The 25,342-nt window shown below is 43.5% G+C and overlaps 1 protein-coding gene across 1 annotated transcript in view; it reads left to right on the top strand.

Annotated features, from left to right (window-relative positions):
* The first annotated feature begins 8,201 nt into the window (after positions 1-8,201).
* LYPD1 (LY6/PLAUR domain containing 1) overlaps positions 8,202-25,342 on the top strand; it is a 37,223-nt gene continuing 20,082 nt past the window's right edge. Inside the window, exons 1-2 of the mRNA XM_030325708.1 lie at positions 8,202-8,295; positions 9,622-9,759. Of these exons, the coding sequence (XP_030181568.1) occupies positions 8,244-8,295; positions 9,622-9,759 (190 nt within the window). The 5' untranslated portion in view covers positions 8,202-8,243. The remainder of the gene's footprint in view (positions 8,296-9,621; positions 9,760-25,342) is intronic.

Raw genomic sequence — 25,342 nt, 5'->3', positions numbered from 1 at the left:
CTTCCAGAATGATGTAAGAGTGAAGTGAAATCTTGGATGGGAAAGCTGTCTGGAAACAAAAGCTATTTATTATTAATAACCCAGGTACTCAGCTGACACTTAAAACCGAACCGGGTTGGGGCTGTTAGAACCCCTTATGATCTGCGTTTCTGCCTTTACAGTGATTATGTCCATCACAGAACCCAAAAGGGCAAGGATAGAGACTATTCCAATGACCTATGGGCCTAAAGTAGACACAGAACGGTGTACAGATGCAACAGGAGCCTATTAAATGGCAACTCCTTGGAATGCCATCCCTCTTACTTACCGTATATCTCCGTCATATTCACAAATCAAAATCATTTCCACAGCCCCTCTTCCGTGGAACTTTCTCTGAGAGTCAAGACCACACAGTTATTCACACAAAGTCCGTCACATAGCAGATTGGTTTCATTGATCTATTAACTGTTTGACTACAAGGAATTAAATTAGTTAAGTTACAATTCCCAGGGGATTTCCACAAACTCTATCCACTTGCTTGAATTATCACCAGTAACGCCACGGTTACACGAAAGGCAGAAAAGTATTTTAAGAATATGCAAAGCTATGTATTTTAATCATGAAAATATATTTTCCCCTGCCCTGTTTAGCCGTACCTGGTTCCCAAGTGCAGTGAAAAGCCCCACCAGAAAGTGAACTGTACAACTGTTGCCACCTATAGGTGACAAATGTAGTACATTAGTTTGATCACAATCCAGATGAATATATGACAGAAATGAAGATGTCTTATGGAACCAACACAATCCTTGTCAAACACTGACCTTCACAGGGCTTCTTATCATTAATATTGTTCTTCTGTAATCCTTATTTCAGATGCTCCTCTTTTTTTTTTTTTTTAAATTTTTTTTTTCAACGTTTATTTATTTTTGGGACAGAGAGAGACAGAGCATGAATGGGGGAGGGGCAGAGAGAGAGGGAGACACAGAGTCGGAAACAGGCTCCAGGCTCTGAGCCATCAGCCCAGAGCCCGACGCGGGGCTCGAACTCACGGACCGCGAGATCGTGACCTGGCTGAAGTCGGACGCTTAACCGACTGCGCCACCCAGGCGCCCCATCAGATGCTCCTCTTAAAGATAATAGTGGCTGATATTTGTAAAGCTGTCTCCAGGATAGAGGTTAACAGGTTGGCCTCTGCAGGCAAACTGCCTAGGTCCAAATCCACACTCCACAGGTACTGCTGCCTGACCTTAAACAAGTTACCTAACTTCTTCAAGCCCCGATTGGCCCCAAATGAAGATACTAGTGACACCTTCCGCCACAGAACTGGTGTGAGGATGAAAACAGATAAGCTGTGCAATGTGCTTAGCAGAGTGTCTGCACAGAACAGACTCTCAATTAAATGCTGTTATTACCATGATTAGTTTGCAAAGCACCTTCACATACAGTCACTGACAACCAATGTGCAGTTTTGTTGCCACTCGATAGATACATCATTAGCACATTACTGTTTGACCTCAAGCCCTCCTTGTATTTTAAATGTAAATGTTATAGGACTTCAAAATTTTAAAAATACCTGAGATCTGACAAGACAGTGTTGAGGACAGCCTGGTATGCTTCTAGTTGGAGACAGGGAAGGAAGCTACTTTAGTGCTTTTATTCTTAGCTGGCAGGACCACTGGCAAAACCCAAGCAAACAGTTGAGACTGTTAGAGAGGTTGAACCAGAGAAGGTTGAACCCATCAAGTCTCCACTGAGAATCTATTGATGACAGAGCACTGGACAAGGCCTTTAGGGAGAAAGCTGGTGGGGGAAGGAGGAGGAGGGGGTCAGACAGGACATAAAATGTATAAAACGTGATCTCTACCTCAGAAGTCCAAACAGAGAGAAGACTGAGATTGGACATATACAGTGTGCGGGGGCGGAGGGGTTGCTATTTTGTTTTTTTTCTTAATATAAGCAAACTAATTAAAAATGAGAGGATCTTAAACACAAGCAAATAGTCTTCTACATTGATAGCCTCCTCTTTAAAATCTAAAGATCTGGGCCCACGTTTCTGCACGGTGACAGTAAGCTAGATGTTAAGTAGCTGTTTCTGTCTCCAGAGCAGGCACGTGCTCTGAGCTGACCGCAGTCCTCACCACTCCGTGTCGCTACCCAACACTGAGGCTAAGTGCCAGGTGGCTGTATTGGTCACTCTTGCACTGATACTGTTCTGATAGTCAAGAACGATCTCATTAAAAACTGTGAAAATAAAAGGAAGACTGAGAAAGCCATGTGATTTTTCTTAAAATGGGCCATTCCTTCATTTTCATCACCTCCATAGGCCTTTGTTTCAACCAGCTGAAGAAACAAACTGACAAGCACGAAGCATTTGAAAAACATGACATACTATTTATATCTGACACAGTGGGTGTTTTAGTGGTAAATAATTCCGTCTTCATCTCTACCTTAATACACTGAGTCATACTTATCATCTATCTTCCTTCCAAGACTTCAAGTTCTTCCAGACTAGGTGATTGTCAAAGTTTAGCAAGTATCAGAATCACCTGGGGAGCTTGTTCAAAACATCTGCTGGGCCTCAGCATCTCTGATGCAGTAAGTCTGGGTGGGGCTCAGGAATTTGCATTTCTAACAAGCTTTCCCATAATGCCCATGCTGATGGCCTGTAGAGCAGTTTCGGAAACACTGTCTAGAAAAAGAATCCTGCCTTACTGTTATTTATTGACCACCTACTACTATGTATCATGTCTTAAGGTGTTTTACTTCGACTACTCCCAACAATCCTGAAATAAAAGTATGTCCTACGATTTTACACCTGCAGAAGGGAGCTGGAGGGCACTCACCCAGACAATAAAAGGGGAAAGGTGTGATTCAGGCTCAGGTGTGTCTGCCTCCAGGGCCTCGCCTGCTCCCCTTGCCACCTAGCTGTATATACTCAACACCAACACCAACACCTTCCACCTGTGTCATGCCCCCTTCTCTATTAAGTGTTTATTAAGTGACTTTGAGATCCATATGGACCAGAAATAGGCAAGGAAACTGCTCGTGGTTCTTGAATAAAGAGAAAGGGAGAAGGTGTTCAGGTGAGGAGAAAATTGCAGTGAAGGTCCTTCACTTACCTACATTTGGTACATCAAAGCATTTCCTGTTCTCCGTGCATTGTTAGGATGGTACTATATAATTCTTTATTAGAAATGTCTAAAAATTGGCATGGCAATGAAAAGGGGCTTTTGCATGGTGTTATTCCTAATTATGGAGCCACTTTTCTGTAATCACCTAGAAATCTGTTCCTTAGCTTGCTTTTGATTTCAAGGCAGCCATTTGGGGTTGAAAATGAGCTCCGAGAGTAATGCTCCTGTACATTAACAGTATAATGAAATAAGTACTACTTCAAGGGTGATTTTCAAATATTCCTATAGAATTATGCCATTTCCATAATGGAAAGAGAAACTGTGTCTCGGCCTGCTCTTAGAACACCAAAGGCATCCACTTACATATCTTTTTCTTTCCTCTATTAAATATTTAGCAAAGGAGAATCATAGGCTTGGATTATGTGTGCTGTTCCCTGGATCAGAACACAATTTCCTCATTGCGCCTGTGTGCATGCATTGTAACAATGTATGTGGGGGTTGTGGTAGGTTGGGGAACAGAACTGCACTATCAGAGTCTGGGACAGTAGCAATTGAGATGGTTTGGCAAGTTACTTAAGTGGAATATATGGGTGGCAAAATGAACAATATATGGATGGCAAACAAACAAACAAAAACAGAGGACATCTTGTCTTTTATTACATAAGAGCATGGTTTAATAGGAACAAGAGCATGGAAGGCAGCCAGCCTGAATTCAAATCCTGTTCTCTTGCCACTTGCTGGGTGACCTTGGGCGAGTAGCTCTGTTGCTCTGAGCTTTGTTTTCTTCCTCTTTAAAATGAAGATGTGTAAGTTGCAAGTCCCCTATGAAAATGCTTCTAGATAAAATATATTCATTGAGTTTTACATGGTGGATGCTTAATAAATGGTAACTATCATGACCATGTCTAAGCCCCTATTCCTACCTTTTCCTGGTGTTTGGATAGAATTGTTGCCCAAAGAGGAAATGCCTTAGTGGCTTTAACACGTCTACATGTGTTGCTTTTGTATCTGTACCTCTCTCTTCTCTCATCTCAGACCTTAGGAACCACTTGAGCAATAGAATATATTCATGTTTATAGAGTTCACCTAGGATAATTATTGAATATGGCTGCAGTGTTTTATAAAGTCCTAGAGACTGCCAGTAGCATCCTACAAATATCCCCATTTAGAGTGGTATTACTGGAACCTCCTGGAGGGAGAGGTTACTAATGGGCAGAAGTGTTACTATGTTTTTTCCCCCCGCCTTTGGGCTTTCTAGAATCTACACCCACAGACCTGGAGATCTCTTTCAAATATCTTTGGGCTCATAAAGGGAGAAAACAGAAACATGATAATGCTTCCCATGGCAATTTAAGGGATTGTATGCCTTGCCCACCCCACCCCCCATATAACCCCAACTTCTGGCTGAAACTCAATCCCTTATCCATATCTAAAAACAAGACAACTACTAATACTTAGTAAGAAAAGAGAGGAGTCTGAAACTTTGGTGAAGAAATATAAGGCACTTTACCTGAACAAATTTCAAATGGATCCGTTTAAAATGAAATTAAGTGGCACTTTACCGGTTTGCAAATCGGGACCTATTTATCTCAGTAAAATGATTAAAGTCTTGATTTATCCCTAAAATAGCCTTTATTATTACCTTTAGTTATACCAGAAGGTTGTTAAAGACTTGTAGGTTCTCTCTATCCCTTTAAACTGCACGTTATACAGACAATAATTGAATATTGGATAGAATAACTTGATTTTCCAAAGAAATATGTTTCTAATATTTTCCTCTTTTTATTGCAGAAATTGAAACAAGTTGAAGAAACAAAAGAAGATCCTGAGAATAGATTATCTAAAATTTCCCTGGAGTCATTCAATAAATATAACAGCAAAACTATGATTTTGTTAGAAAGGGAGAAGAACTCTCTAAACACGGTTGAAAGACAAAAGGAAGAAAAAGAAAAAACTGAAGAGGCATCTTTGAGTAGCTCAGATAGGCCGGGGGTAGACAATTTGGAATCCCTGAGTGATTCTTTATATGATAGCTTCTCTTCCTGTGCAAGTCAGGGTTCAAATGATGTATAAAGGACCGTTTTTGTTGTTGTTGTTGTTGTTGTTGTTGTTGTTTTTTCTTAGCTGAAAATGGAGCACTTAAGAAACAGTTGTGTGGAGGGGAACAGAGATGGCAACAATAAACCATGGCAACAACGGAGCCTCCATTGTCAGATTCATAACAAGTAACCCACTGGAGCTTCCTTTTCTGACAGGGCAATAGACTCCATTTGTTGTGTTTCACCAAGATTAGATGTAAACACACCCACAATGCAGAAGTCTTAATTTTGCACTTTTTTTGAATACTTGTACAGAAGTTGTAAATTTTTGGAAAAGAAATTATATTTGTAGCAAAAAAAAAAAAAAAAAGACAGCAATAAATTGAATCAGTGCCATGCTCTTGAAATGATGTACTAAGTGTTAGAAGTTGATAATATATTTTTCAAAATTTCCAGCTAAAGTGTTTTGCTGACTTCACTGTCCTAGTCCTCAAATTGTTTGTTGGGTACACTCTGTAAAGCTAAAACAGGGCCTGCCAAAAACCGGAGGGCTCACTGTCCTCTCCAACTCACAATCTCAATGTGATATAAACTTTAATTCTAATGCAATTTCAAAATTGTTACCAGAGAGATTCAGGTTCTAGGAGTGAGTGTAATTCTGCTTCCACTGAAAAATGTAACAGGTACTCAAGTGTGACACTGATGGGAAAGGATGTGGATCAGAAGTGACCTAATTCTATGTTCAACCACAGGTTTTCCCTCCAAACATTTTCTTACAACCTCTTCTGCTTAGTGCTTCTCTATGATTCTCAACAGTATTTGATTTTTTATCTTCCTGCTCTTTTTATTAAAATCTGGGGAAACTAGAAATGAAAGCAAATTCCTATCTGTCATGTTCACTTTTTTAAAAATAAAATGAATTGCTGGTGCTACAAAAAATTCTTACTTTTTAAGATCTTTTTTTTTTTCCCTACAAAGTCTGTGTATATGTGAGGATAAATTCTATTTTAAAGGTTATTTGTATTTTTTCTAGATGTGAACTATTTATAATTGCTTTTGTACAGGAGTTTGTAAAGTAGGCCTAATAGAAATATTTTTAGGATCTATATGGTTACTTCAGCACACGTTTGTATGTTTAAAGAGTGTTGTATAATCAGTGTTATTTGGTTAATTTGTGCAATTTGTTATATTGAATTTTGTTGTCCTAAATGAAAATTATGTAAAGTATCATTGTCTTTCAGACTTTGAAAAAATTCTTTTGTTTCATTTCTGAATAAAAGTTCTATCACAGTTGGCACCCTCTGAAATCTGCAAAGAACTTGTTCAAGGATCCTTTGGCCCAGTTGTTTGCTCTCACACGTGCTCCAGACAATCAATTTCCGGAAGAAATAAATAAACTGGCCCCCTTTGCTCCCGAGATAGTAATTCAGCCAATTGTAAGATCAGAGTCTGCAGACAAGGGTGTAATGGTCAGAGCGTTCAGTCTCCCCGAGGGGTTAACCAACTAGAAACGAAAAGAAGAGGGGGGCAGAGGGAGAGAAGGAGCCTGAGGCAGATATGGAACGATCTCTGCAGAGGAATTACAAGAAAGTCATTTAAGCCCATTTCCAGACCTGCTCCGCTGGCAGGATGGGAAAATAAATAATCAGCGTCCTGGCCTGAGAGAGCTTCCTTGCGGGGAAGGGAAGGGCAGGCAGTGAAGAGGAGCTAAGCTTCTGAAGCGATTTCCACAGAAATGGGTTCTCCCCAGGGACTCAGGGGGAAGGGTGGCAACGTGCGGGGTTGCGGGCGGGGGCGCAGAGGCTCCCACACCACCTGCTGCAAGGCTCCGCTCCAAGGAAGACGAACTCAGCCCCGTGGCGTCCCGGGAGTATTCAAGGTGGGTCGCTTGACTGAGAGAGGGGGAATGGGACGGGGTCTTAAAACAGAGGCGCAGGGCAGCCTGCGACTGACTCCTGGGCTGGGAAAGCGTGATGCAGGAGAGGACCTGGGAGGACGTACTAATAACCCGTGACTTTGAGAAAAGCTGGATGAAGATCCCCGGCCTTTGGGAGGAAAAGAGAGCAAAGATATTCCCTTCTTCACCCGATTTGCTTTCTGGTGGGAACTCGCGACAGTCGTCCCCGGGAGGCCAACCTGTCCTAGGCTAGGCTTGATGTCACTGCACCCTCCTCCAGCTGTGCGAGCTGGCAGACGGAAGGAGGGCCGCCCGGGGCGAACGGCGCCTGTCGAGGCAGGGTCCTCACCACACCCCGCCCGCTCTGCGGCCGCTGAAGCCAAGCCTGGTCTTGAACCAGGGGCCTTTAGGAGGAAGAAAAGGCACAGCTGCGCCGGCCCCCTCAGGGAGCCTGCAGGTGTGCAACTTCGTCTTACTCAGGGGAGCACGCGCCCCTCTAGCCAGCCGCCCCCGGCACTGGGCTCCCAATGCGGGCCTCCCAGCAACCCCAGCTGGGCGGACCAGCCCCGGGGGGCGCGGAGGGCTAGTGGGGCACGCGGTCCTACGACCCCACCTCGCAGGTCCCGCAGTCAGCGCCCGGCCAGTCCCCTCGGCACCTGCTGCGCCCTCCTCACGCTTCTTCAATCTCCAAGCCTCCCAACCTTGGAAAACTACACTCTGCCTCTCCTTCTGGCGTCCCTGTCCTGGGGACGTGCGGAGGCGGGAGAGGAGGGCGATAGGAAGGGGGTGGGGACCTGAAAAGACGGTCCCAGCCTTCCTCGCCCGCCACCCCCACCCCAACTCGGCAGCCGTCACGTGGTGCCTGGAGTGGGAGGTGGGGAGAAGAGACGAGAGTTTTTTGGGTGCTCCGGCTCGCCAGTAGTTCCTCCAGTCTCAGCCGCCAACTCCGGAGGCGCCGCGCTCTGCCCGGGAGCGCCCGCGGGAGGAGCAGCGACCCGCAGCCGGGAGTCCCGGCACGGGCGATGCTGGCGCCGCCGGCGGCACCTGCGGCTCCTCGTGGCGGCGGCGGTGGCCTCGGCGGCAGGAGCGCGGGCCCCAGCAGCCTCGGCAGCCACAGCCGTTGCGGCCCGGGCCGCCTCCGCCGCGGTCGCCGCCTCTGCTGCGCCTGCCCTCTCCCGGTTCCGCGGCTCCGGGAGGATGTGGGTCCTCGGCATCGCGGCAACTTTTTGCGGATTGTTCTTGCTTCAAGGTAGGGAGACGAAGAAACCACCGGCCCCGCTAGGCGAGCACACCCCATCTACCCGTCTGCCCCTTCGCCCCTCTGGCACCCACCTCCGGGCCCGTGCTGCGCAGGGGTTGCCCAGCGGGAGTTTGGCGGCGGTGACGGGTGCTGGTGCCCGGAGTCGCGACGTGGGAAAGTCTCCAGGAGGAGAGGCGGGAGCGATGGGTTTGTGGGACCCGAGCTGCAGATGCCCGGGCTGCGGGAGAAGAAGCTGAGCTGGGGAGGACGGAGGGTCCGAGATGTGCTGGGGCCTTGCCGACGGAGAGGGGGTGATAAAAAGCCCCTGACCCCACCAAGTTAACAGGCGTCTCCAGCAACCCGTGGGAGTGGCGCCGCCGACAGGTGACGGGAGCTCTGGGCAGCCTGTGGCCCGGGCGCGCCGGGGCTGGGTTGCAGCGCCCGGAGCGCCGCCGTTGTGGAGCTGGGAAGAAGCCCGGGGGTCCGGGAGCAGGGGGTGTTAGGTCTAGACAGGAGCTCATTGATCCAGGCAGAGGAGCCAGGCTGGAACGCTGCGAGATGCGAAAACGTTTCGGTCCTCTGAATTATGCAAACGGCTCTCAAGCGAGCGCTGCAGAGCGGGGACCTCCACCGGACCCTAGCCAAACGGTTGCCCTGAAAGCCAAGAAGAAAAGGTTGTGGTGTCGCGGCTCGGGCGCGCGCGCGCTCACACACACACGCCCCTTGCACACGCTGCGCCTCCCCGCCCAGCGCTGCTGCGGGGACTGTCCCGAAGAAAGGCCGGGGACTCGGGGCGCAGCAGCACTTGGCGTCTGGCACTTCCTCCTGGGTTCCTGGGTGGTCGCGTAGGGAGCCTCGGAGCCACATCACAGGAACGCTGACGACTAAAACTAAAAAGGCGTCTGCAAATGCAACCGCGAATGGTGCCAAAACAGTAATTAAGCAATTTGTAACCAATTAACAATTAGGCAAATCCTTAGCTGTACACTGGAGCTGAAGCATGTCTCTGGAGCTACTTCGCTCTCGAGTTGTGTACCCGGCCTCTCAACTTCCGTGGCGGAAGGGCCAGGTGTGGTGTCGGACGGGCTCTCTTGTTTCTGGAGCATTGGTCTGGGGGTCGCCGGCAGAATTCATTTGTCCTGCAGGACCCTCGGTGTCCGCGCCGCCGGCTGCGGGCTTCAGCCGCATACGCCTTTCTTGGAGACCCAGGGGTGCCGAGCCCAAGGACCCCCAGAGGTCGGGATCCGTGGCTGGCTGGGGCAGAGGAGGGCCGCGGTTTCTGGGGGTGGTCTCTGTGAGGGCTGGATCTAAATCCGACTGCTTCTGTCCCCACAGGCTTTGCGCTGCAAATCCAGTGTTACCAATGTGAAGAATTCCAGCTGAACAACGACTGCTCCTCCCCCGAGTTTATAGTGAATTGCACGGTGAATGTTCAAGACATGTGTCAGAAAGAAGTGATGGAGCAAAGTGCGGGTAAGAACCAAGCAGCGCTCACCGGCCTCCAGCCTGGGGTAGGGGTAGGAGTGGGAGGTGGGGGGCCGGGGGGCATTAAATTACAAGAAAGAGGACTGACTTTGATTTAATGCACACACACACACTGGTTACCACAGATTACTTTTACAATGCTGGCAAAAGGAAGAGTTCCAAGTTAATCTCATTAGAGTTAATTACCAGGGCTTCTCCCCAAGGGACTCTGGAGGGGAAGTGCATTTAAATTAGTGGCTCTCCTCTTTTTATTTACTCCTCTCATCTCTCTCTGCTAAAAGCTGATCAGGAGGCTGGAAAATATATGGATAACCAGCTCTGCTTGGGCAACTAGACAGTAGCCTGTGAGCAGTGTCAGCCTGAAATATGAAGCTAGTTGAAGTTCCCAGAGGTCAGAGCTTGAAAAATGTGTTTTGTCATAGAGCCACGCCATATTTCTTAGAAGAACACTACAGGATCTTTATTTAATTTTAGAGCTACTGCATCAAATTCCAGGCACCAATTGCCAAGATGTTCAAAGGAATGTAGTTTCCAGCCCCACAAGCTTAGCTGCTAGCTGGCTGATGAAAGGTGCTGGGCTTTATGTGGAGAAGGAGGGCATCCTGTGAGAGCAAACCTCACTTACTTCAGCTGACCAGAGTTTTCTCCCTGATGTGGAACTCCCCAGCCACTCCCAACAGCCTTACCAGAAATCAAAGTCCCCTACAAGTGCACCTGGAACTTTGGGGAAAGGAATGGAACTCTACTTTGAATTCCAAGGTCAAACCCATAATGCTAGACCTTGCCATTTTCAGGATATTAACAAGAGGGGAAATCGCATCATGTGGTGAATGATACGGAGTGAACCGAAGTTCTGTTCCTCTTTTGTTGGCTGAACTGCATAGCCCCCCAGAGCTTTTGGTTGAAGGGATTAAATCTGTCAAGTGATTTTCTTAACCTACTAGCAAATAAATGCAAAGGCTACAGTTTTAAAGGCAGCACCTTGGAAAAGTAGTTTCTTCTCAGAGAAGGGCCTGGAAATACCTTGCTACTAACCGCACAGATATTTGATGAGCAGATAGCTAGCTCATCAATGTGTGGCGAGAGGGTATGTGTGCGCAGTTTTAAAAGCTGTTCTTTTTAGGTCATTAGGTGTGGATTCTTTCCACGGAAAGCGCTCTCTTGGGGAGTATGATACATAATTGCTCTCAAGAATAATTTGTCCCAAGAAAAGCAGCATGCATTGTTCTGTCATTTGTCATGGGATTCGGGCTATTACAAAAGCAAAATAAAATTTAGTGACGATTCTGTAGCTAAGATTGATAACTATGATTTTGGTAAGTTGTTTCTTTTCTCCTTGTGTTTCATTCTTGAGGATTTTACCTGTAAAATCTGCCCTTTTTCCAGAGGTACTGGTGCAATTTTAGTTGGAATCACTCTGAACGCTTTACCGTTTTTTTGTTTTTGTTTTTGGGTTTTGTTTTTTTTTGTTTGTTTGTTTTTGTTTTTTGCCAAATATTTGCAGCTTTCTTTCAAATGGTAATTTAGAGCCAGAAAAAAATAGGGATAAACTGTGGACACATTAGGAACTTCCTCTGGATCCTCTGGGCCAATGCTTACCTGGGTATCATGTTTTATGAGCTGGGATATGGTTGAGACAAGGAAAGAAAAAGATACAACCCAAACTATAGCCAGAAGAGATGTCCTTTTTCAGAGAGATGTTTCTTCCTCTCTAGAAGTATATGTAAGATAAATACCACACACTCCATTTTCATAGTGGTGTTCTTCATCTTGCTTTATTCTGTCCTCTAAACAACATTATAAAAAAAAAGGCAGAGGGGGCATTATAATGCCTGTCTTACCTAGGGGAACCTTTAGCACAGAGAGTCTCCAGGGCTGAAATTGCTATTAGTTGGATCAAGTGGATACCTTCTCTCCAAACTAGGTTCCTCCAGCCATAGACCATAGGCCAAAGGGTACACAGAGAGTGAAATAATAAAGCAATACCAATTGAGAAGTCTAGAAAACAGACACAGTTTGGACTCCAAAGAAAAGCCCTGTTATAAGGGGGAAGGACACACATTCTAAGCCTGAATTCAGTAAAGTTAGCCAAATGCATGCTCCTGTGTCAAAAGAGCAATGTTGGGGGATCTGCTCCTTCCAAGGTACTTGGATTTTTGTCTCCATGTACTTGTTAGACCAATGAATAGACATGACACTTAACCCTCCTGATGCTGACAGGGATGGAGAGCCAAGCTAAGACTTGGATTGTTAAGTCACCACATGGAATGCAAGCATCACAGTCCTGGGAACATGGGCTACATGGGAACATGGGAACACAGCAGCTACTTGCCTGGGTCTTACACAGAGTGTCTCATGAAATCCAGTAGTCCTCTTTTGCGGTCCTGGTTTCCCTAACCCCTAACGCACCAGTGATTAATTCTGCAGTTTCAGTCTTTCCACTCTGGAGAAAGAAGGTCATACCTGTTACGTAATAGTATTAGGTACTGAAGTTAGAATTATTATTATTTTCATTGGATCAATAACCTGTTCTGAAAATCTTAATGCATGAAAACTGAAAAGGCCCATTGACTCAGAATTCAGGGTGCACGTCAGATTTTTCCTGGAAGTTTTGTTGAAATCCATATGTCTCCCGTCACTCTTGAAGCGGCCAGTTCAGTTAGTCTGTGATATACCCAGCCGTGGGTCTTTGATAAGCTCCCCAAGTGACTGTGGGATCCCCTAAGTCTGAAAAAACCTGTTTGTGTTGTAGAGGAGGGAAACAACAGCCAGAAAAGTTCCGCTTCTGGTCTATGTCCACCAGCAGACTTTCTCCAAGATGCACCTGCTTTCCTGAGCCAGCACCTTCTAGCAAAATATAACACCAGGTTTGCCTGAGAAGATAATGCAAGCAAAGTGCTAAATATTTAAATGGTTTTCATGTCCACCATATTCACCTTACGGGCTTTGTGAACTGGTTGACTGGACAGGCCATGAAATTGATATTAAATGAATATGAGAACCAACCAGTAGGATTTTTAAAGTTTGAGTGCTGTATGGATTGGCATTTTTTCACAGGTCGAGGAAAAGCACAGTTTTAACAGACGAAGAGATTTTAATGAACCAAGCAAGTTTGACATTAAGCAGTGATGAAAGGCATTCTCTTTCCAAAAAATACCAGCGATGCAATATGCCTAGGTCTTTAGTTAGTCCTTTCTGGATTAAGTCTGCAAACTCAGCTTTTATGAATTTGGAGGTAGGTACATTTAATTTTCAATTGGGAAGTACATTTAAAATTAACCTTTACCTATTCCCCAGAGTGGCATTCCTATTAGGCGCAGAGATTTTCCACTGCTTTTTGTCCCCTTGGTCATTTCTGGAGTTATAAGGCACCAGGCTGTGGGGAAGGAGAGCCTTCATTCATTGTCCTTACTAATTGATATTTAAATGTTTGCATAACGAATGACTTGTTCTAGCAAGCTCTGCTCTTAATGAGTTAGCTTCTACTTACCAGCACCCTTGATAATGACATTTCTTTTGCTCTTGCTTATCACTGCGTTCCGAAAAATATTTCAAATATTGATTCTCATTTCAAAATAGAAGCTCCCCCCATATGAATTTTTAAACCAGGATGTAAAGAATGTGAATTTGCATTTGTTTGACAGTGCAATCTTGTAATTAGAGTTTTTCCTCTTGACTAGATACAGTGAAAGGGGCATAATTTAATTTTTATAGACTAGCCAATTTCTGCCCTAAGTAAAATATAGCTCTGTCAGTGAGCAAAATGTTACAGGTTCTCCTAAACCTTATTTAAAAGTTAAATGCAGTATATTGAGAGAAAGTTCATGGTCTGAATCAGTAACCTAATCGATCTCTTCACCCATCTTTTGCAACATGCATTAATCTATTTGTCTGTTTTGCAATACAAGAGTTACTGATTTATATGCCATGTTGCATCTACGTTATGGCTGTATAAGTAATGGCTGTTTTCCTTTTGGATTAGTTAGTCACTCATTAAGTTGGGCAGGGATGGTTGCATGCCTTGGATAGATTAATTTTATGCCTTATTTTCTTACGAGCTAAATAAGGGATAGCAAGTGAGGACCTGATGTCCCTAAAACAAGAAGTCACCCACTATAGTTTCCATTGTAGAAATGGAAAGCTAACTGTGGCCTTTGTGTTCTTATATCTATGCACTCCTTATTTCACCACAATTAAAAAAAAAATAGGCTCTAGTTTGTCCTTGGGGTAGACTTGTCAGGAAGAAGTCTGCTAATCAATATTATATCATAATTCCTTTGCACATGGATTCATTTATTTAAGGTGCACATATGCATGTTTGTGCACCCAGATGCACACACAATGGCATATCCATGAATGTGTGTATATTTTTACAGTTTTGCCTGTATTCATTTGCATACACCTATATAATTCTTATCAGAAAAATAAAAAGTCATCCTTCTCTGCAGACATTCAGATCATAAATTACTTAATCTGTATTACACTGTATGCACGAAGACATTTTCTAACTTTTTTCCCAGAATGATTTTGTTAAGAGCATCAGTAGTATCTGTTAATCTTCCAGTGCCCTCTTGTCTGCCCCATATCGTTTCTTCTCCTCCGTCGTCTTCACTGTTCACTCCTGCATCCCACCTGTAGTGGTTACTTTGTCACCCTCAAATCCATTTTGAATCAATCACCTGTGCTATGGACTATGCTCTGAGAATGGAGTGAAAAACAGAAGTCAAAAACAAATTGCCCTATTTTAACTTTGCTAAGGAGAGTCCAACAGGTTGCAACACTTTAAGAAAGATTCAGATGCCAAGAAGGATCTCCTCAAACATTAACACAGCCATGCTGAAAAGGTTTCCATGTCCAACTTGATCAGGTTATGAATTACACAGGAAAAGATTCTGTGCAGTGCATGTCAATATCACTACCTCCTTTCTGGCAGGCCACTAAAAGAACCTTTTTCTTCTGGGCGAGACATTCTGCTGGTCACTTTGGTCACTTAGCTCTCAAGAAGCATCCATCTTTTTCAGGTGGCAGGCATAGCTGGCTGTTAAGGAAGTATTTGGAAAGTAAATAGCAAGTGTCATTAGTCCCTTGGACTCTCCAGTAAGTGAAGCATTTGTTTATGTTAACTTTCCAGCTGAACAAGCAGCCAATGCGGACCTCCCAACTCCAGAGCTAAAGTGTTTGAAGATTGATCCAGCTCTCCCATAACACTAATTCCTCCCACTACAATTTCATGAAAGCTTCCATCATTGATGGTTTTCCTAATGAATTTAAACAGAGAGGCTTCAAAGCTGGGTTTTTTTCCCAAGTGAAAAATGAAATGGAGTATGAAAACAAAACACACCGTTTCCTTTGAACTTGGAAAAGGAAATCTGCTTCCCTTGTATATTCCTGAAACAGAAAGATCTAAATCTACAGCCTGCTTCCTCTATCTCCCTCTTCCCCCCCTGCTTTCTTCTTCTTGCCTGTATCCTGAGTCTTTTTCTCCCCTCTTCCTCCTCTGTCCCTCTCTACCTCCCTTCCTTTCTTTTTTCTTACAAATTTCTAAAATGATTGAATGTCTTAGGTTCTAAGTCCCAAACATGGCATAGTATTATCACACTATTTACAAGGATTCAATACCCAGCCCCTGGGGTTTTTACTAGTTGAGTGGGAAGGCCACTTAGCTCCTTTGGAAGAGAAAACACCCATGTTCCAGACTCCCCAAGAAGATGTAACTTAATGTCCCAGAGGCTGAGCTTCCTCCCCTGTAAAATATAGGAACAGGCCAGCTGTTTTCTTGTGAGACACAAGACACTGAGGATTGCTGTCATTATAACCATCTTTAGAAATCGATCCTGAAAGTAGAAACCTGACAGAGTTGCTTCATCTCCTATCTCTACCTGTCTCTGAAGATGACCCAGAGGTCTTAGCCTAGGTTACTTGGCATATTATTTCTTCCTTTTGCAGACTGAGAGCGCCCTTGCATGTAACCTTTGATCCCTTACAATAAGATCCTTGTAATTAGCCTGAAAGTTCACAGTGAGATAACATCCTAACTAATAGCAGTTGAATCTGAGATGCAGAGAGGTTGAGCAATTTGCTCAGGGCCACACATCCAGTGGGACTAAAACTCAAGTCCTTTGCCTTCCTTAGGATTTTTTCAATCATCATAATGCTATTTTGGGGCATTCTTTAATAACAATTTTGGTTCCATAAAATTCACCCTTTTAAAGTGGTTTTTAGTATATTCACAGAATTGTAAATATAATCTAATTCCAGATAGATATTTCATTCCAGAACATTTTCATCACCCCCAAAAAGAAACCCTGTACCCATTAGCAGTCACTAATCTGGGAACCGCTAATCTACTTTCTGTCTCTATGGATTTGCCTCTACTGGACATTTCATATAAATGGAATGATGCAGTATGTGGCCTTTTGTGCCTGGTTTCTTTTGCTTATGGTAATACTTTTTAAATTCATCCATTTCGCCTCTCAGTTTGAGATCTCTTTCCTTCTGCTTATACAAAGAACTGAAAAGAAAGCTCAGGTTGGGAAAATGCCTAAATTATGGAGGGGATAAGATGGGGTGGTTTGTGAACTTGAAACTCCATGGGATGATTAGCCAATTTACTGAGCTGAACTAAAAACCTGTGCCAAGAGCAAATAATTCCAGTGAACTGTAGGGCAAAGGAGTTCATGTTCATCAAGCACCTATGTGCCAAGTGCTGGGCTTTCCACCCATTGTCTATCAAAGAGTCAATCTGCTTCTCCATGAGGAGATCTTGAATTGGCTTGTGTTAACACAAGAATTCTGAGGCACTTGGATGCACTATTCCTAATGCCTGAAGCTCTTATCAGGATCCCAGCTGCCCATCCCTGACCAGCATCACTGATAGGCCAGGGTTTTCAGGAATCACGCACTTTGTAGGCTAGAAGAGATCTTAAATTTATAATTTTACAGATGAAAAGAAAGGAGTTTTTTTGTTTTTTTTTTCCTGAGGCCTTAAACATCTTGAGCAGTCCATTTCTCTTTCTTCCCTTGAGAAGGCTTGAGGGTAGAGCGGGTTGAGACGTATTCTGGGAAGGCATTTTTATTAAGGCAATGGGATTCTGGCATGATTAGGTCATCCACAATGAATACTCGGGGAACTTGTGCAAGTCTGGCTTTTTTCTCCCAAACCAAATCATTGATTATAGCTTTTATGTAGGCAGTACCATTTACTCCATTTTCCCCCTCTGTTATTCCCTCCTTAAAAACTAGGCTGGATTCTTCCTTGCCTTACTTTTTCATTGTGGTAGAAGTGATTGTATTTTGGGGAGAGGAGACTTTCTGGTAGTGGATAATACGTTTCCTTCCCTGGGCATTCTACAAAAGGTCTTGTCTATAACTTAGGAGTTTCACCCAAATCTGTGATGAATCAGCCTACAAATAAAAAGAATTATGATATATGTCATTACTTCTTTCTGTCCATGGTGAACTTCGGGTTGTGGCTACATTGTGATTCAGGAGCCGTTTTCATGGGCCAGAGCTTCGGGGCATGTTCTCTTATTAATACGTTGCTTCCAATCTTCTGATTGCCTGCAACAGTACAAAGCAAAGCAGGAGATGAACTGAATTAAGTGCTTTTTAGATAAGGTGAAACCATAGAGAGCTGCTAATAAATTGCTTTTTTAAAGGAATGCATTTAAATAGAAAAAAGCAGTGATGGTTCAGGATGTCGATTTCGAGCTTTATGACTTTGCAAACCACGAAGAGGGATCCAGATGCACAAGTGATGAAGTGTTGTATTATTTTAAGGAAGTTGTGATACTTGGTCCAGTGCATTTCATTTCTCACTGGACATGGACAATAGCTTTTTATGTTTTTCTATTTCTTGGACTTGTTGGCGGGAGCAGAGGAATGACTGGAGACAGTGCCAGAGGCGGGTGGCGCCAGGCGTGCGGCACTCGGCCGCTGTACCCGTGCATGCTGTGCTCGGCATGAATACGAATGTGCATAGCAGTTTACAATGCCCTCCGCTGAGGCTTCTTCAAAGAGCGTCTGCGGAAGCAGGTATATTAAGTGACGCTGGGCCGTGTGTTTTATGCACTGTTTTATTGCTTATGCAAAATCTACCAAACCACTTGGGTCTCCTGTAACTTCAGAGAATCTGTTCGGAAATAACAAGAGGCTGGGCAGGTTGGCTAGTTTTCCACCCAGTGAAGACATCCAAACTAGGAGTGCAAAGAGATCTGGGCTTCAAAGCCAATCCCGATTCTTAGGAGAATTTCCCTGCCTTCAGAGGGAGAGGCAGCTGGTGGGAGGAGCTGCCCCTACTGAGGGAAGATCTAACTAACTTTGTTTGAAAGGTCAAACAACTTTCTACTCAGCCTGGCACTGGCTGTTGGGCAGGAAAGAAGAATAAAGCAAGGCGGAAGCAGGCATTTTACCTAAGAGTGGGTTAAGATCTAGAGAGACTAAACCAACCCCTGTTAAAACTGGCTCTATGTGGAAAAGCCAGCCAAGGCCCCTGCTTACCTGAGCCCTTGGACAAGCATCTTAGACTTGACCTTCCTGGTGTAGGTGGAGACAGGATGTTCTGACAATTTTATCTTTGTTCTGCATTCTCCAGCCAGCAGTGTGCCTGGCAACAGAGCCTTTCAGTGGTTTTAGAGTACTTTTCCTAATCCAATTGAACCTCAGTTTCATGCACTAGAGCCCATTCATGGTTTTCATTTCTGGATACAGGGATCCTGAAAGGATGCTGTGCTCATCCTCTCTCTCCCTCGCATACTCCCCACCGCCCCCCTCCTTCTGTCTCTCTTACACCCACACACCTAGACTCTCTCACTCATATGAAGACACACAATATATACCTGCTGAATGAGTGTACTTGAAGAAATCAAGTTTCAAGCAAAAACAGATAGATTGATTGGTATTTACAAAATAATAGACCAGAAATGAGGGAGCTTAAATCTCTAGCGTAAGAAGAAAAATACAACAAAGTTAAGCTTAATATACCATTTGCTTTTCAGTTAAACCAGAAAAAGCCAACTGATGCCTGTTAGTCATGGTTATCATTTAAGGAACAACTCCGAAGTATAATAAACCCAGTTTTTCTAGTTTGTCAGCTCACTTTTGAGGCCAATCTGGCTGTGCTCTGCATAGGAGTGTTTTCTGGAAAGAAACACATATACCTCCCTCCTAAACATCCAGCTAGTTTGGTAATCAAGCCAGGTAGGGACAGGACACCACTTAGCCAATCTGGTCAGCTGGCGGTTTACGTTATTAGGAACTCTGTTGCACAGTGGAGATCCACCTTGGTCGTGAACTTCCTAAGGGAGAAAGTAACCCACTCCACACATAGTCATATACTAGTTCTCCCCTGGCAGACCTCTGCCCCTGCCCATAGATCCCTCCCATACACCAATGCAAATTTGAAATACAAATGGGTATGCTCCTCAAGAGAGAAACCATCCAGACTTTGAGCTGGGGGACATACTTCTAAACCCGTGAGTGTGGACAGACTAAACCATAGAGGGAAACACAGGATGTGAAAAAAAGACCATGTTTTTGCTCTCCTACTGTCTGCCTTATACTTACACTGTGTTTCACTGAACTCTAAGAGCCAACTAATTGTTTGTGTTCTTGCTCTGTTTATTAACTATCATTAATATCATTGTCCTGAGCCCCGGGTGCCATTCTCAAGGAAGCGGCTGCAATAGCTCCCAGGCATCAGAAAGCACAGTGTTGTATGTAAGGGATGAATCATGGGGATCTACCCCCAAAATTAAGAGCACACTGTATGTTAGCCAAGTTGACAGTAAATTATATTTAAATAAATAAAGCACTGTGCTTTCCCCTCTTTAGTCTATGGGGCACAGCTTCAAAAGAATAAACCAGCCATTGCTGCAGGCAGATTTCTCTTACCTGCATCCCAGACGTCACTTTCTGGATTGCTGAAGAATGCTTTTGGTGGCAAGTAACAGGGACTTAAGCCATAAAGACATTTATTGTTTACCTAACCAGTAGTCTGGATGTAGGTGGTCCTGGAGTTGTTCCCATAGCTCAGTGATGCCATCAAAGACACGGTTCTCTTCATTTGCCCTCTCACTTCCTAAGCGTCTTGGCTTTTTGCTGTCAGGCTTGTTACCTCTTGGTCACAAGGTGACTTCTCTGTTCAAGTTAAAGAGAAAGAATAGCATCGGGAGCTTTTATCTTCAGCTTTACTCTCCCCAAGTTCCCCAAGAGAATTCTGCTTACTTTTTATTGGTCAGAACATGGTCTCATGGTCATTATTGCTATAAGGAAGATGGTAGAGGGTGGCTATTGGGTGGCCAGCTATAGTGTCTGCCAAATCACCTTTTGAGAAATCCATGCACAAAATCAGAAAAATCGGGCACAATGCCTCCAGGATCCCCTAGAGAAAGAACAGGGATAATTCCCTTTCCTGAACATCACCTTCTCTTTTGCCTAAAGTGAACACTGAAATGCATTGTCATCCTAAATGATTATCACATTTTGGAAAGGGAAAGAAACACACACACTAGCAAGTGATGTCCTGAAGTTTAATTCAAGATGTCTGTGATGTTCCAGAATATTTGGGTTTACTGAATGCTGAGATATAAGAGTGTAACTACATTTTAGTGCAAGGATATTTTTCTTTTTTCTTAGCAAGCACAAGTAGGAGAGAGGGGCAGAGAGAGAGAGAGAGAGAGAGAGAGAGAGAGAGAATGAATCTTAAGCTCTTATGCAGGTTCCATGCTCAGTGAGCAGCCTGAAGTGGAGTTCAATCCCATGACCCTGGGATCATGACCTGAGACAAAATCAAGAGTTGGATACTCAACTGACTGAGCCACCCAGGTGCCCCAAACAAGGATATCTTCTATAGAAGAGAATGCCATGTTCTGGCAACAGGTGAAAGGGAAGTTAGGGTTAAAGAATAAGGTGTTCCTGGCCCACCCCATCTGGACCCATCATGCCACCAGCAACCCTGTTTTGCCTACCTTTGAGTGAATTTTTGTGCAAGAATCTGATGATTAAAGTTTGAGCCCTTAGCATTTCAGAACAATAATCAGAGGGACTTCAAGGTTAAAAATCCAAGAGCCCAGTTTCATAAATTATTGAAGGGCGCTGTTAATACTGAGATAATAAGTCATAAATATCTATTCCCCCAAGCCTCCATGGCAAACAGGGAAACAAAGACACCAGCTGAGGAAAAGCAAGTGACTGTACAGAACCTTCCTGGTTCAGGAAGTTACAAATGAGCAGAGAAGTCCAACCCTAAAGTGAAGCTAAAGTAAAACTAACAATTGGCCTCATACATTATGGGTTGGTTACTTGCTTGTTATAATTAAGTTGGCATCAAGTGGTTAACAGCCTTGAAAATTAAACTCAACCAAAAAAACTTTTGAAAAGAGTAATCAAAGGTTTCTGAATAATGAAGTTAACACATCCCTGTTATAAGGAAAAAGAATGTTCCTGTGGCATCTTGTTTCATGTCTATTTTCTGGTGTTGGTGGTGCTTGTTTTAACAGACATGTTTATTTTTACCCTCGGGGTCACTGCAGCTCCTTAACATTACTGTCAATTTCCGGTCCTAGCAGTATGGTTAAGATGGACTTGGCATCAGTTTGGAGGTGCAATGTGGAACTTGGCACTTCCCTTGTTTTTGAATTTTGAGTTTTTTTGGGGTTTTTTGAGGGTTTTTTGTTTTGGGGGTTTTTTGTTTTTGTTTTTGTTTTTTTGCCTTTTAAAATGGGTTGTTCGTATTCTTATTTGGTTCCTGTGGCCATCTGTAGCTCAAATGGAGGGGCTTCTTTGGCTTTTAAAATATTCACATCCATGGCAAAGGAAAAGTAATTAAGAGCCAGAACACAAAACTGTCCAGAGAAGAACTCCCTTCTGGGTTTTCTCCCTTCTTTATGCCTGATAAATGGTGTCCATCATGGCAGTAACAAGGCACAAATATAGATAAGCCTCTTCTTCCTGAGATGTTCCCATTAGAATGCAGACACTGTCAAAACTCCTCACATGGTGTTCTTTAAGAGAAAAAAAAATACTTGGGAACAGATCGAAGATCTTTTTTCTCACAGTTTCTTTCAAAGCTCAGTGAAAATGCATATAGTTCATTCCAATTACCCGTTTCCAAGCATTTTTCTTTGAGGAGCTCTTCCTAGTTCTGCATAGAATATTTATTGTGATGTAATCATAACTCTGGTGCAGTAAGTGTTGGTTATTCTTTGGGTAGAGGAAGATTAGTCTCACTCCCAGACGGGCATTCACACAAGTAGCAGTTTACCGTAGAAGTTGACTTTAAAACTAAATTGTACAACGTGGGGTGAAAGTAATGGACTTTTAAAGGCTCTGTTGAGAAATTTCCATCTTTATACCAGCAAAGAAGGCAGACACAAAGGAAACTGTTGGAAAAGATAAATGCACTGTGGTCCATAAAAAGGAAGGAACACATGCTTTATGCCTCTATTTAATTGACTGTTGGGGCAGAGACTAAAGTGAGAAAACCAGGAAAATAGCTCATTTTAAAAACCTCTTTAGAGCCAGTGTGTCCTAACAGGACTGTAGTCCCATACTCTATGGGATGGGTCAAATTCCCACGTACATCTGTGTGTGTGTGTGTGTGTGTGTGTGTGTGTGTGTGTGTGAGGGAGGGAGTGGGTTGGGGGTATGATGGTCTTGATCCTCTTTTTGCCCCAGTGCAGCTCAACTCACCCAGCAAAAAACAATGTTAAGTCATTACTGTTTATGATTTTCAAAGTCCAGAGTCTATTTGGAATAGAAGATTAGTTGGAAAATGCTTCCCAACTTCAGAGAGAATCATGGCTACAGACTTAGGTCCTAGGATACCACGTAGACTGGGGCACATGGAACCTGGCAGGGTCTAGAGAGTGCCCACTGGTTATCAGCCTTTCTTCTTACCCAGGTTCTGAGCATACTGAGAAATAAAACAGGGAACAGGGAAGACGAGGGCAAAAATATCACCATAGTAACTGAGAAAGACTAAGTTGAAGGGAATAGCTTTGGAGTGAATGTCAAATGGGCTTCCAAATGAGCTGGTCTACCCAGTCTGTAAAGGCCAAAGAGGGGAAGTTTCTTGTCCTGAGGAGCATGGCCGAACACCTATTTGCTATAAGCCATTCACTCCCAAGAAGGAAAAGAAAGCAGATGAACAATGTGTGTCTGCTTTATTCTTCCCAAATTAACCAATCAGGTCACTCCTTTGAGGATGAGGGACTAGAGGTTGAGAGAGGCCCAGAGTACCCTTAGTTCCCTTTGTGTGGAAAGAAACAGATGGGCAAAAAAACATCCCCCCAGTAATCTTCCTTGAAGTCCACCCTTCCCCCGACCCCAAAAAATAGTCACTTCAGGATTCTCCAAGATCTTTGAGGCAAGAGTGGAGTAGTTAAGTGGCACAGATGTTTGGGGCTGCATGGGTCACGTGTTGGTTATCAGCATGGGCAGTGACTGGGGATGTTTCACTGTAGCTTGTGTTTGGGTCGTACACAGAAAAGTGATACAGACTTGACCCTCACTCATAGTCATGTCTTTTATTTTTAAAATTTTATTTGAAGTAATATGCCACAGAAGAGCTGCGAAATAGTACAGACTTTATATTTACTCTTCACCTAGTTTCCGCTAATGTTGATTAACTTGCATACCTACAGTATAATGACCAAAACCAAGAAATTAACATTCGTCCAACACTATTAACCCATGGTTTGTTTTTGGATTTCACCAGGTTTTCCTTTTTCTGTTCCAGGATCCTATCTGGGATCACACATTGCATTTCATTGTCATGCCTCCTTGGTCTCGGCTAGTCTCCCAACAATTCCTCATTCTTTCTTTGTCTTTTGTGATGCTGGCACTTTTGAAGAGGACCCGTCAGCTTTTTGTATACTGTCCCTCAATTTGGGTTGGTCTGATGTTTTCTGATGGTTAGATTGTGGAAGACTACTTGGAAGTGATGTGCTATCATTTTTCAGTGCATTATATCAAGAGGTGCATGATGTCAGCATGTCTTATGACTAGTGATGTTAACTTTGATTGCTTAATTAAGATGGTGTCTGCTGGGCTTCCCCACAAATGACTGTTTTTCTCTTTGTAATTAATAGATAACTTGAAGGAAATTCTTTGAAACTATACGGATATCTTGTTTCTCCTCAAACTTTGCTCACTAATATCAGCACCTGTTGGTATATCTCTCCCTTACTGTGGAAGTTATTCCTGTGGTGTTCTAAAATTTCTATTCTTTTGCAAAATTTCTTCTGACTTTATTATTTGGAATCTTTCTGTAATATATAGCTGTCCCTGCTCCTCCAAATGTTTATTTAATCATTTATTTATTTGTATAAAGGTGAACTGGTGGATATTTACTTCATGCTGTGGGTTCTAATCCAGTACTGTTGTTAATTTTGTTGCTCAGATTGCCCTAGCTATCCCCTGGGAGACTGACTTCTGTGTCCTTTCAGCATGCCCTATCTTTTTTTGAAGACTTCCTTATTTTTTGGCACCACAAGATAAGATACTCCAGACTCATCTTAATTTTCCCTCTCTCAGCCTTGTTTATCACTTCCCCATGGTAGTTGTGTATTTTAAATGAAAAACAAGGGGTGCCTGGGTGTCTCAGCCAGTTGAGCATCCAACTCTTGATATGGGCTCAGGTCATGATCCCAGGGTCGTGGGATCAAGCCCTACACTGGACTCTGGTAAGCGTGGAGCCTGCTTAAGATTCTCTCCTTCTCTCTCTACCCCTTCCACCTGCTCACATGCGCGCTCTCTCTCTCTCTAAAATAAAAAAAAAAAAAAATTTAAAAAACCACCTCAAGTCAAGGACGTTGACTTTTAAAAAAAAAAATTTAATGTTTTACATATTTTTGAGAGACAGAGCATGAGCAGCGGAGAGGCAGAGAGAGAGGGAGACACAGAATCCAAAGTAGGCTCCAGGCTCTGAGCTGTCAGCACAGAGTCCCACATGGGGCTAGAACTCATGAACCACGAGATCATGACCTGAGCCAAAGCTGAAGTTAGACACTTAACTGACTGAGCCACCCAGGTACCCTGGAAGTTGACTTTTCTTAGGTACGTATTATGGACTGACACAGTCATAGGTGCTTTGCAGTCATTGTCACCTTAATCATCACATGTTAGTCTGTTGGGTTGGTACACCTTTCTCCCTTTTCAAAAGTGCAAACAGGCTTAGAGAAGTTTAGTGTGTTATCTCAGTGGTAAGTCTAGTCTAAGCCTGTTGGACTTCAGAGTCAATGTTTTTTCCACCATGCAAAGAATTATTCAGAAGCAAAATGAAACATGAACATTTTACTTATTCACTTCAGCTTGCCCCACCTTGGTCTGTAAATGAGAAGATTAAGATTTCTTCAAGACCCAGAACTTAATGGGAGAAATTAATGGTAGACCCTGATCTTGCACTTAGGCTAATATTTCTTTACATCTAACACTGTAATTCTTCTAAGGTGATTTTTATTGGTAAAAAATTAAGTTTAGCAACTTCTAACAATTTCAGTTTATTATTGAAACTTCCTTTCCTTGCTTTATGAGACATACAATTTCCCACTGGGTTTGCCAGCAACGATGA

This window comes from Lynx canadensis, chromosome C1, assembly GCF_007474595.2.
Source record: "Lynx canadensis isolate LIC74 chromosome C1, mLynCan4.pri.v2, whole genome shotgun sequence".
NCBI lineage: Eukaryota > Metazoa > Chordata > Mammalia > Carnivora > Felidae > Lynx > Lynx canadensis.
Note: the sequence above shows the minus strand (reverse complement) of the source record. Positions and strands in the feature narration are given on the sequence as shown.